Source organism: Ammospiza caudacuta, chromosome 1 (genome assembly GCF_027887145.1).
Source record: "Ammospiza caudacuta isolate bAmmCau1 chromosome 1, bAmmCau1.pri, whole genome shotgun sequence".
Taxonomy (NCBI): Eukaryota; Metazoa; Chordata; class Aves; order Passeriformes; family Passerellidae; genus Ammospiza; species Ammospiza caudacuta.
In genome coordinates, this window is record NC_080593.1 from 14,460,487 (window position 1) to 14,473,091 (window position 12,605).

The 12,605-nt window shown below is 41.9% G+C and overlaps 1 protein-coding gene across 11 annotated transcripts in view; it reads left to right on the forward strand.

The window, feature by feature from the left end:
• The window catches only part of PARD3 (par-3 family cell polarity regulator), a 444,439-nt gene that overhangs the window by 324,512 nt on the left and 107,322 nt on the right, over positions 1-12,605 (forward strand). For 5 of the 11 annotated variants that reach the window (XM_058819864.1, XM_058819948.1, XM_058820029.1 and 2 more), the window contains one exon: positions 2,996-3,106. The exons of 3 other annotated variants lie outside the window; for them this stretch is intronic. In XM_058819864.1, the coding sequence (XP_058675847.1) occupies positions 2,996-3,106 (111 nt within the window). Of the gene's footprint in view, positions 1-198; positions 1,446-2,995; positions 3,107-4,923; positions 5,276-12,605 lie in introns of those variants that run through there. 3 more of the 11 variants (XR_009275724.1, XM_058820479.1, XM_058820555.1) reach the window with 3 other exon arrangements.

Sequence of the window (12,605 nt, forward strand, 5' to 3'; positions counted from 1 at the left end):
TTGGTAGCTCTCTCACCATCTTCTTGAGATGCTATCTTGGCATCTTCTCAAAGCTTTGTGACTGTTAAGCCACCATGAACACAACTGTGCCTTGTGCCAGAAACATGAAGCCCCAGTCAGGGAGGGGGGAGGATGGTGTTTGTTTTTCCAGGCTCCAGTGTAGGGACAGTGTGGTTAACGTTGCTGAACTTGTTCCAGGCAGTGGTGATTGTGGCAGATAGATCACTCCTGCGGGTGACAAATCCAGAGAAGGCACCTGTGCAAGACCACCATGGTTCATACCCTGCCAGGCTGTCCACTGCTGGGATGACCACTGAGCTTGCCAGAGATGGGCACTGGGAAGGCTCCAGTCAGAGTGGGAACAGTGTGGCCACCCCCTGAAATGCCTGGGAAAGAACCTGAGCTGTCTGCCAGAGACGTTTATCAGGATGGTCCTCAGGGGCAGAAGGAACTTTAATTCCCAGATGACTGGAAGAACACCCTGAAAGAGAAGAAGGGTTGATGCCACAACTTGCTCATGACTGAAAGCAAACTGAGCCCTGGAGCTGCTGCAGGTGCTCCCTGTGTGGTGCCACCTCTGCCTCTCTGGGAATGCACATGAGCTCTGGGTGCTCTGGATCTGCAAATTCAAACCTTTGAATTCTGCTGGGTTTGCATTACATGTTAACATTAGAAATGCTCTCCTCACAATCATGCAGCCTGACCAGACATTTATTAGATTGCTTACAATGATTATTAGAAATTTCCTGTGTACTTTATTTTTTTAATAAGGTATTGATTTCACTATATATCTGTTCACACTTGCAATGAGTTGATTTATGGTGGCAGAAATTCTGTTTTGCTGCCAAAACCTAATGGGCAATAACTAATCCAATTTTTTTTCTTTCCTCCTCTTCCCCCCATTTTTTTTAAACAATGATATTTTTTTCATAAATAAACTCAGTACTCTGGAGTTTGATTCCTTTGCTTTATCTGACATTTTAATTGAGTTGAGGAAGGACAGGAGACTGAGGCAAATGTGAGCATCCCAGAGATGCTGTGCTGGAGTGACACATATGCTGCTTGTCTCCTCACAGCTCTGCACGTTCTGTCGGTCAGACCCATGGTGCCACCTCAGGCACTCTCTGTGTGTCAGGGCAGAGTGGCTCAGTTCCACTGTTTTTCTGCCAAAACTCCTCTCTGGGTTAGAGGTTTTAGGGCTATTTTAAATTAAACAATCTCTTTTGTCTGGAGCACAACATCCAGAACTTGATTTGAATCTCTTGTGTCATATATGTAAATGCTTTGTATAATGGTTTTGATTACTCTCTAATAAATAGGTGGATGTTTTAAAAGATGCATGTTGGTGTTTTGAATTTAAGTTTCACATATTATGAAATTAGATTTGTTAACTTTACACCCTATTTTGCATTTCTTAACCCCATCATGTCCTCTGCCTATCCTCTTTTCAGGTGGTTATTAATAAACAGTTTTAGTTTTCAGATGCCTGAATTTCTTTGGACATGAGCAATCTGTATGGAGAATGGGCAAACAGTTTAAAGCTCATGTACATGCTCCTATACTGTATTTTTTGTGTTTTGGTTTTAAAGAGCTGCCCTAAGAGCTGTAAACATCATTACACAATATAAATAATATATCTTGAATGAATGGCCAGAAATTAATCATTCTGCAGGGTTGCTGTGTGGTGTGCTTCAACCCACACAATGGTTTTGTCCTAGAATCAAAAGGAAACAATGGGAAATATTATAAATACCTGGTGAACTCGAAGTATTTTAAAGATGTTACATTAACAGGTCAGAAGGAAGCTTTAAGAACTCTGTGGTTTATTTCACTGTCCATGAGCATTTCTGGTGTCCTGTTGGCACAATTGCTAGACATGTTTGATTGCAATTCTCAGTGCTTTAATTTCACTTTTGATGTGACCCTGAGTGTGAAGTGCTGCAGTGTCAGTCAGCACTCAGATCAGCGTTTGGTATAAAAAAAGTAAAATTCTTGCTGCTTTTGGTGTGATAAATGATGCCACATTTAATTGGTATATATACTGTTTAACAGACACATGTTAGCCCTTCTGCCTTAAATAGAAAATTTTCATCTAAAGTTTAGATCTATTTAAAGGTTATTTTAAAGTGTTTGTTTGGTTTGCTCTGTATGAAAGTCATTCCTTCCAGAACAGATCAGAAATGTCTTAAGAAATAGGAATAACTTTGTCCTAATAATAACTATCTCAAATGCCAAATTCTTCACTCCCTGAAAACAGTGGAATGTGCAAATATGCAAGAAACTTAATAAATTTGAAATGTAGCCTTTAGAGGGGAAGAGGAGAGGTGAAGAGGGCAAACCCTGGGTTGGCAGCTCCCATCTCTGTCTGGGGCAGCCCCAACAGCTCCATCCCTCCCTTCACCCTCCCACACTGGAACACCCTTTGGGAAAGAGTCACGAGTAATAAAGTTTAAATAAGAACCCCTGGTGCTGAAAAAGAACAAATTGACAGTTTTGAATGGTGTCCTCTGTGTGGTGAAATGGCCCCTGTACGATGTGGGGCTGGTGCTGCCCTGGGAGCTGTCAGACCTGCAGCTCCCTCTCTCCTCTCCAAAGTGGGGAAGCCTTTGCTTAATGCAAACCTGAGCTGTGTCCTTGGGCACAGATGCTGTTCTAAAACATTGTTTGACTGTTTAAGAATAATGGCACCAAAATCCTGGCATAAAGGAGAAATGTGGTCCATTTATTATTTTTTTGTCTGTTGCGTTCTTCAGTGAGGAATTCTATAAACTTTTAAGAGGAGTGAAGTGAAAATAAAAATTAAAAAAACTTACATAAAAAAACCCAACAACCTGGAAGCAGGCTGAAAATACTAAAAATTGAGATTCTGAGATCTTTGCACTTTCCCTTCCTGGTTTCCCAGCAGTCCTTAGAGAACTCTCTTTGTCATGGAAGAAGGAAAATACAGTTTTGTACATGTCACAAGTTAGATTCTTTTTTTGTGTGTTATTAACAGGTTTGGCAAACATCGCAAAGATGACAAGAGTGAGAAAACTGGTAAAATAAAAGTGCAGGAAGCTCTTACTTCAGAAGAGGAGAGAATACGAATGAAGCAAGAACAGGAGAGGTAGACTTCAGTATTTGCTTAAACCTTGATAGACAGAGTTTGTTTTTTAAATTAAATAACTGAAGTACAATTTTCACTGATGAAATTTTCCACATGTTGATATGTTTATATACTTTAAATAACAGGACAAAGCTGGATTTATTTTGGACATTAGCATGACCAGCTCCTTTGGCTGTGTTAAGCATCTTTTATAGACGCAGATCTCCCTTTCTTATTGAGGAGACTGAAGTAATAAAATGAAATGCTTTCTCTTTATATTCTATAAATGATTTTATTGACATTTTCAGAAAACAAATATTTATATAGAATGAAGTATGTTTTGTATTTTTCTTCAGTTTTAAATATCTAGATTTTTCATTGATAAATTTAGGAGAAACAGAAAAATTATGCTTACCAGTATATTTGTCACTGGAGTTCAGTCTATTTATGTGCCATGAAGTCTGTTTATGGAATGATATATATATATTAAACTGCTAATTGTAAAAATGAGTGGTGAGCACCTCTATTTTTCCTTGTCAGCTTCCCTTAACATAAAAAACCCCTATATAATATATATGTCATATGCTCTTCTCAATATTTCCAGTCTACTTTTCATCCTATCTCTTGTAGTCCTAGATATTTGGGGCCTAGACTCTGGTGTCTCTCAGAACAATTTAATCAAAATGTGGAAAAGTGTAGGTTACCAGTTAGCTTAAACTGGGAGATGTGAGTTGAGATACAGCCTCTTTGACATCACTTCAGTAAGGAGACAAACTTTACAAAGTTTGATTGCTGAATGGTAAATAGATTCAGGCATATTTAGCAGTGAAAGTGAACTATGCATTAGAATTATTTATCTAAAAGTCATGCTATAGCTCACCATAAATTTAGGATTGATGCAGAAATCCTGGAGGGACATTTTCTTGTCCTTGTAGAGGAGATATTAATTAGTCGTAATGATCTCTTTAATTACCATCTCTATGCACCTTGGTCTTCTGCAAATAAGAACAGAAGTTCATGAATGGTGGCTTCATCATTAACAGCTTAATAGAGAATATTAGAGCCACCGTATAATAGAGAGCCACTGTAACTCTTGTGTAGACTCCTTAGTTAAACCTAAAATGGTTTGCTTTCAGTTCTTTTAGGGTTGAGTGATTTACAGTAAAGACAAGATGGGAGTGTGTGTTTATTGGTTTAACTTGGTAAACTCCAGAAACTTTATCATTTATGACCATCTGTTTAGATTATATCATGGGAATTTTTTTACTCTTTAGCAGATATACTATGATAAATTGATGTAAAAATTTATTCTTGTCTTTGTCCGTCCATTCTGATTGTAGAAGGTGGCTGGATTACAGTGCCTGGATGGTTTTTTTTCTAGTCTGATTGGTTTTTATTTTTTCTTTTTTAACAAAAGTGAGGCAGTCATTAAATTTGTTACTGTTTTTAAAAGTAAAGTGCTTGCAGATTAAATGGTAAAGAGGAAGACTGGAATTGAAGGAAATAAGTGATGAGGGTGTTTGTGCAGCCAGCTTCCCTTCCCATGGATGGAGCAGCCTCAGAGCTCATGCCAGGGGAGCAGAGCCAAGGAAGGCTGCCTTGCCCGCTCTGCCCAGCTCAGGGCAGGGGATGGTTGGCCAGACAAGCACCACTCTGTGCCCTGGCTTCACACACTGCTGAGCCCCAGCTGGCCCTCAGGGTTTCTTAGGAACATGAGGTCCCCAGAAAATCAGCCGTGTACATTTATGAAAAGAAAAAAGACTTGACGCCTGGGTTAGTAACGTTTCTCTCTCTTCATTCTCTCTCTCTGTCTCTCTGTGTCTCTCTGTCTCTCTCAGTAAGAATGGTCAGAGTGTAGACTGTCCATGTGATGGTGTAAGAGAGGTTGCAATAGTCACGCTGGGTACCAAGGTAGAATTATGAAATTATTTGTATAGCCCTCAATGCATGGAGCAAATCCTAATCCCTGTCCATCAAGTTATGCTAACCAATTTGAATCTTTCCTGGAATCTCACTCCTCATGTGTCATAAAAACAATTTTATATGTTCACTGAAACTGCAGAAAATGCATGTGCCAGAACTTCATAACAGCTTGATGTTATAGTAACATGGGTCCTTATCTTCCCATTATTCTCTTTCCCTGTGTATTTGCTTTCCTTTGTGTTATGTCTACAAGAGAATGCAACTTCTTTGGGGTAGTCGCATGTACAACTAATAAAAGATAATAAAATAGCAATCCAATGTGTGAGGTGCTTCCTTATGTTTCTAAAAAATTCAGATGTTGATTTGGTCCATAGAGACTAAATGTTTTTGCAGTTAGATTGCAGAGTTTCCTTTTGATCCTGTAAAATAATGATGTTAGATACATGCTGTTAATGAAGAGTACTCTTGCAAATTAACTGAACAATCCCTCAAAATGTTTACTAGGAGACAGAGTAAAATATTACTGTCAGTGTTGGCTCATAATGGCTGCTATTTTAACTTTGCTTTCTGTGAGTTTTTGTCTTCTCAATTTTTTGCAGTGCAATTCACTTGTTCTATTTTACTTGATATTTGATACTGTGTACCTCTAAAATGATGCAATGCTTTGGGGAAATAGGTTGGATTTAATGAATTTACTATGTATGAGAAGCTAGGAGCAAAAATCCTTAGGGGGGTCAGAGAACAACTGAACAGTCCATTAAAAAATCAATCATGCCCACAATTTTATGGAATTATTAATTTTAATAGTATTGTGCTTACAGCAGTATTTTCTTTAAAACCTATCATTCATATGGATTATGAGACAAATAAGAAGAATACTCTTCAGTTTACCATGAGTAAATTAATAAAATGGCTTTTGTTAAATTTATTATTATTAATAATTTATTGATTCTGTGATTCTTTGATTAAGGAGTGTATCACTTAAGCTGTGGATCTCTTAAGCTACATCCTATATGTGTTGGATATATATGGTATATGTATATGGTGCGTGTTTACTGACAATCTTTAAGTAATTTTGAATGAAAAAAGAAGTTGTCTAGTTGAAAATACAGCCAGCTTTCAATGACAAGGAATACTGGAACAATCAGGGGTGTACTTGATAAGACCACCCACTAGTCTTACCAAAAATTCTGTAAAATACTTGCTATTTGTAAATCCTCCAAATGTTGGAACAGCAGTTCATCCAAGGCCATAGAACATTGCCCCATGTCACTATGTTTAACTCTGGTTTATTGCACAAAAACAAGTCTGCTTGCATGATCCTTGAGTATCTGCCAAGCACTGATCTTAAAATCTGGCTGGGCTCTGCTGTGCTGTTAGAAAGGGTTCTCCCCAGCAGTGGCACCAGTCAAAAACTTGAGGCAAGACTGGGCAATAGGATTTCTGACTGTGGCCTTGAGTCTCCTAAGAAAGAGTTTATACTGCAGTCTTGAGGAAGTTGAATAAGAACCAAGTTCAGTTAGCTCTGGTCCTGTGCCAGATCACAGCTGTTTTACATATATGCTAATTTGGAGTCCCTCTTTACTGTGTGGTCATCTTTCTGTCACTGGACTGCTCAGACTAATCACCACTGAGATGCTACATTCATGTGGATGGGCTGAGAAAGCTGCCCTGGGTCTTTGTGGCTTTGTTACAGAAGGGCTTTTATCAACTCCAGAGTCTCCTATGTACCTATGGTTTGCACATCTTGCTAAGATCTCTTGGATTTTGCAGACTGGAGATGTGTGGAATGTCTTGAGCTTTTAGAGAAGCTTCCAAATGCTTATAGTTTTACACAGGCATTGCAATGTTGGATAGACAAAAGGAGATTTTGAAACTTTTGTCAGTGACCAAGAGGAATCAGTTAATATGGGTGGTCACCTTGTGCTGCTGCATCTAAACCTCTGGAAGCCCACAGACCTTTCCAATCCAGAAACCTCTACATCTGGTCTTTGGGGGCCTCCCAGAGTAGGTTTGCTCAATATTTAGCCAGTGTGTACATTGATGCCCTGCAACCTGATTGCCCTGATATGTTTTCTGAATTCTTCAAGGCCCTTTAGTGTAGTCTCTTTCTTAGGAGATAAAAAGACAGAATTGCTCAGAAAACCTACTGCTTTTGTCTTCTAGTTGTTATTGGTAGTCTTTGTTGGAGAGAGACATCCTTCCAAACAGCAGGTTCTGATATCTTTGCTTCTCCCTCTTCCATACCCTTGCATTTTTATTTCAATTTTTTTTTTTTTTGATGTTTTGAGCTTTTTTTAAAATTCTTTTTCTTTCCATTTCACCTTTGTGCTCATTAGAAAATATATATTGTCGGCAAATCCAAAACCTTTGCCTGTGGTCTTCCCTTCTTTAGCAGAGGCATGTGCAGTACTTGGCACACATGGCAAGGCCGTATGTGCCAGTGATCTTCAGCCTTGGGCTGAGTTCCTTTAGCAAAGAAACTTCTCCCTGACCTGAACAACTTTACTCTTTGTACCTGAGTAGCAGATAACTGAGGAATGAACTAAGTGCACCTCTTTGTGAAGTTTTTAAGAAATTCATCTGAATCCAGCATGCTTCACTGCTGGATAATGCTTAAAAGATGAAAGTTGCAATTCTCATGTAATCTCATGATTCAGAGTTCGTGATCCATCTATGGGCAAACAGTGCTTATGCTGTAATCCGCCTCTAGAGGCACTTCTCCTCTTGGAAGCTAAGTCTAGAGGATATTTTCTCTGTTTGGTTAATACACTGATTTAAGAGCTTTACTAATGTTCTGTAAATCTCTGTGTTACCATAAAAGTGTTTTAATCTTAGTATTGTATTCTTCCTCAACTTCCATTGGAACGGATGCAAAATCAAGCGCTTAAACGCCTGTTGGGAGGATCAGTCTTGAGGAGATAAAGGAGAAGCCTTTTGGGAGAGGATTAAAGTGTTGTGCTGGTGGAAGTGCTGTGGCAGAGGCTCCGGAGATGCTGGCAGGGCGATAGAGCGGTCAGACGGGGGCCTGTGTGGCCAGTGTTCGTCTGCTCTGCCGCAGCAGCTGTGCTGTGCAGTGCTGTGCAGCCTGTGCTGTGCTGTGCAGTCGCAGCCTGTGCTGTGCAGCCAGAGCTGTGCTGTGCTGTGCAGTGACAGCCTGTGCTGTGCAGCCTGTGCTGTGCAGTGCTGTGCAGTGCAGCCTGTGCTGTGCAGTCACAGCCTGTGCTGTGCAGCCTGTGCTATGCTGTGCTGTGCTGTGCAGCCTGAGCTGTGCTGTGCAGTCGCAGCCTGTGCTGTGCTGTGCAGCCAGAGCTGTGCAGTGCTGTGCTGTGCAGTGACAGCCTGTGCTGTGCAGCCTGTGCTATGCTGTGCAGCCTGAGCTGTGCTGTGCTGTGCAGTCGCAGCCTATGCTGTGCTGTGCAGCCTGTGCTGTGCTGTGCAGCCTGTGCTGTGCTGTGCTGGAGCGCAGCTAACGCGGCAGAGCGGTGCCGCGCTGGGTGCGTGCATGGGAATAGCTCTGTCTGCACCAGAAACATCCCGCTGTGCTGGTTTCCCCCTTTCTGATCCGGAAACATGACCTTTTGTTCCTCTGCCTTACAGAGGCAGCTACATTTACAGATTCTGCCGTCGCTGTGCCCCGAGCGCCGCCCGTTCCCGGCCGGCGGTGCCTGGGGAGCGGCGGGGCCGGGAGGGGGAGCTGCGGGCTCGGCCCCGCCGGGATCGCTCCTGCGGCCGCGCCCGGCGCCGGTGTCAGCTGGGGACAGCCGTGTTGAGCCGCGGGGATGGCTCTGGAGATGCTCTGGATGGCTGGGGATGGCGCTGGACGGCCGGGGATGCTTTGGGCAGCCAGGGATGCTCTGGACAGCTGGGGATGGCTCTGGGCGGCCGGGGATGGCCTTGGATGGCTGAGGATGGTCTGGGCGGCCGAGGATGGCTCTGGGTGGCCATGGATGCTCTGAGCAGCCGGGGATGGCTCTGGATGGCTGGAGATAGCCCTGGGCGATTGGGGATGCTCTGGGAGGCCGAGGATGCTCTGGACACCTGGAGATGGCTTTGGACGGCTGGGGATGCTCTGGGTAGCAGGGAATGCTCTGGGCAGTCAGGAATGGCTTTGGGTGGCTGGGGATTCTCTGGGCTGCCAAGGCTGGTTCTGGGCAGCTGGGGATGCTCTGGATGGCCGGGAATGGCTCTGGATAGTCAGGGATGCTGTGGACGGCCGGGGATGGCTCTGGGTGGCTGGAGATGCTCTGGGTGGCCAGGGGTGCTCTGGACAGCTGGGGATGGTTTTGGGTGGCATGGGATGCTCTAGGTGGCCAGGGATGGCTCTGGATGGCTGGAGATAGCCCTGGGAGGCCGAGGATGCTCTGGACGGCCGGGGATGGCTTTGAACAGCCAGGGATGCTCTGGGTGGCCAGGGATGCTCTGTATGGCTGAGGATAGTCCTGGACGGTGGGGGATGCTCTGGGTGGTCAGGGATGCTCTAGGCGGCCAGGATGGCTTTGGACAGCCAGGGATGCTCTGGGCTGGCCAGGGATGGGTTTGGACGGCCGGAGATGCTCTAGACAGCTAGGGATGGCTTTGGACAGCCAGGGATGGCTCAGGGCGGTCAGGGATGCTCTGGGGGCCGGGGATGCTCAGGGCGGCCGCGCAGGAGGCGCTGCTGGCTCTCACGGCGGGGAGGGAGCAGCGCGGAGCCGCGGGGGCGCTGCCCGGGGAGGAGGGTCAGGCGTCTGCCCTGCGCTGGCAGATTTGCTGTTACTTTTGGAGCTCTGTCAATAGGCTGACAGCGCTTTTTTGTGCGGATGTAAACAAGGCTGCGAGTAGAGTGGGTGTCGATCACGCGTTGTTTGCCTTAAATTTAGAGGGAAACATTCTGCCTGTTCATTAATAGTTAAAATATTTTTCCCCTGAAGGATTTGGTTATTCCATAAAATGCTTCCTGTATTATATTTTCCTAAGGGTATATGGGTCTTTATCTCTAACATGTGATAAACTTCTCTTCATCCTTCTCTAGTACCATTAAAGCCACAAGGCCTTTGTTGTAAAAGTATACTAATGAATAGAAATGTTACAACAAGAACAGAAGTCTTGTGTTTTCCCTTCATCATGCATCATCCATTTTAATTAGACGAAAGGGTGGTGAGTACTGTGACAAGAGTCTGGAATTAAAATCATTAATTGATGTCAAGCTGACGAGAGACTGCTAACATGAATTTACTGACAGCAGGAAAGAAATTAACCTTATTACTTTATTTAGTACATTGGGACTATTTATTATTCTTTCCTGTATAAGTTCAATGTGTTCTGTTAGTGATGATAGATAAAGACAAATAATTAATAAAACCTACATTGAGTTTTATTACCTCCTATCAATGACATTGGGATGAAAACCACATCAATAATTTACAAAAAACAAACCCACCACATCCTTCTAATCAATGTAACTCATCAAAACTGTTGCTGCAATGTTTTTGATATTTTAGATGAGTATAACAGGCTATGCTCTCCAGCCAAGTAGAATTGCAAAAGTGATTTGATTTAAAACCATGCATTAGTTTCTTAATGTCAGTGTTTCAAAAAATGAAACATATTTTCTGCAGCAATGACGTTGATTGGAATAACTGTCTGGTTTGATCATCATTGGAAGGTCAGCCTAACAAAGATGAGTTTTAATGTTAAGCATCTTTATTCTTTAGATGAAAGAGTACAGCAGTGTCTTACAGAATGACAGCAGCATCCTATAGATAATTTGTGACCCAAAGGTCATAATAAAAGAATAGAGGGAAGGTCATCCTGTAGTAAAGGCCATCTGGAATTGTTAAAGTATCAGATGGAGTAGGGGGCTGAACAGCAGGACTCTTGGTGTCTTTCCAGATTTCCCAGAGAGACCATAATATTTTTATTGGAAAACCCCAACTTTTTTCCCCCTTAAGCAAAATATTTTCATTGAGCAGTTTCATCTTACTTTAAGGAAAAAAGACAACATACTGTGATAAGGAAAGGATTTTTGTTTCTTACAATGTCTAAGAGTTATCTGTGTTTTTGCAATAACCCAAAGTTTCAGCTTTACTTTTGCTGCTGCCCTATTTTGATGCCACTTAACAGCTTTCAGAAAACCTGTTACCTCTAAAACCATTACTGCAAACATTCAGAATATAAGTAATTAGTGAAGTTTTCCATTAAAACTTTCACCTTCTTCCCAGCCTGTAACAGAGGAGAGGAAAAATTCCTCAGTGATCAGAAAATCAGAGCAATATGTTTCTCATTCTCACTTATTTTGTGATGGGGTCTGCTTGTCTCAGTTTCATGGAGATTTGTAGCATTGTTTTTGGCAGTGGTTTTTTACATAATGGATAAGGGTGCAGGATATGAAAAAAGAAAATCAATGGCAATAATTTTTGGAAGAGAACACAGAAGTGAAGCATGTGAATATTGAGCTTTGGAAAAACATTTCAGACCAGTTCCACTTCATAAAAATACTGACTTTGGGAGCTATGTAAATTGAAGCCTTTATAGAATAATAGTTAGTGGAGTAGTTTTTCAAACAAAACACCACATATTCTCTAACTACATATTGTAATTAGAGAGGTTTTAAGACATCATGCTAAAAGCATATTTTCTTTATTATTTTTCTGTAGTGATTCAATACATTGCACTGGGCAAGGTCTAGCCAAGTCCCAGCCAAGTCCCTTGCAATATATTGAAAAAAACATAATTTAGGTAGTCTTTATAATATTCTGTGTTATAAATTAGTTTAAGGTGTCTTGTAGATCACATAAATTCAGTACTCTCTTAGACATATTAGTTCAAAGTAAGAGCACTAAAATGTTTCACTTTAGAATGTCAGGAACTTCAGGCTAAGGCAGCGGCATGTCCTCTGATGTCATAAGAATTCTCCTTTAGTGGCAGAGACTTATTTGAGAATTAAAATAGCTGTATCACAGTTACTAACTCACTGAACTTATTCTTGCTGAATTGAACAGAACTCAAAACCTGTCAGGTTTTCCACACTGCACCAGAGGACTCTGACAGTAAAACAAGGCACTAATCCTACTCCTTTTTATAGTTCTTAAATGCAGCAGCAAGTATTTGACTAGCCAGAAAGACACCTAATGGTGCATCTGTAACAGGCAGATCCATCCTCCCTCCACAGCACAGCTGCAAACTTTATTTTGTAACCAGTTACTAGAAGAAACCCTTTAGGAGTTATGAGACATCTGGCTCTGTTTCTGGCCACGCTGGAGATTTGTGCTGTCCTTACTGTGACCCAGTGAGGTTTTAGAAGTGAATCCTCAGAGGTGCTGTAGGTGTGAATTTGAGGGTCCTGAGCTGAGATATTGACTTATAAGCTATATTCTTTATTGGTTTGGGGGTTTTTTTCTCTTTTCCTTTTCTTTCATCTTCAGTGTATGAGATTCACATAATCCTTGCTTTGTTGTGAGGTTTTTCATTGTTTTTTTTGTCCCTTCATACTGTTTCATTTTCCATGTTCCAGATTAGGCTATTTTATACATAGTACTCTAGAAACACAGAACAATCTACCTGAAATAGAGCTAGCAGCAGAATTTTGTGCCCACTTGTGTTACTGGACTTCAGC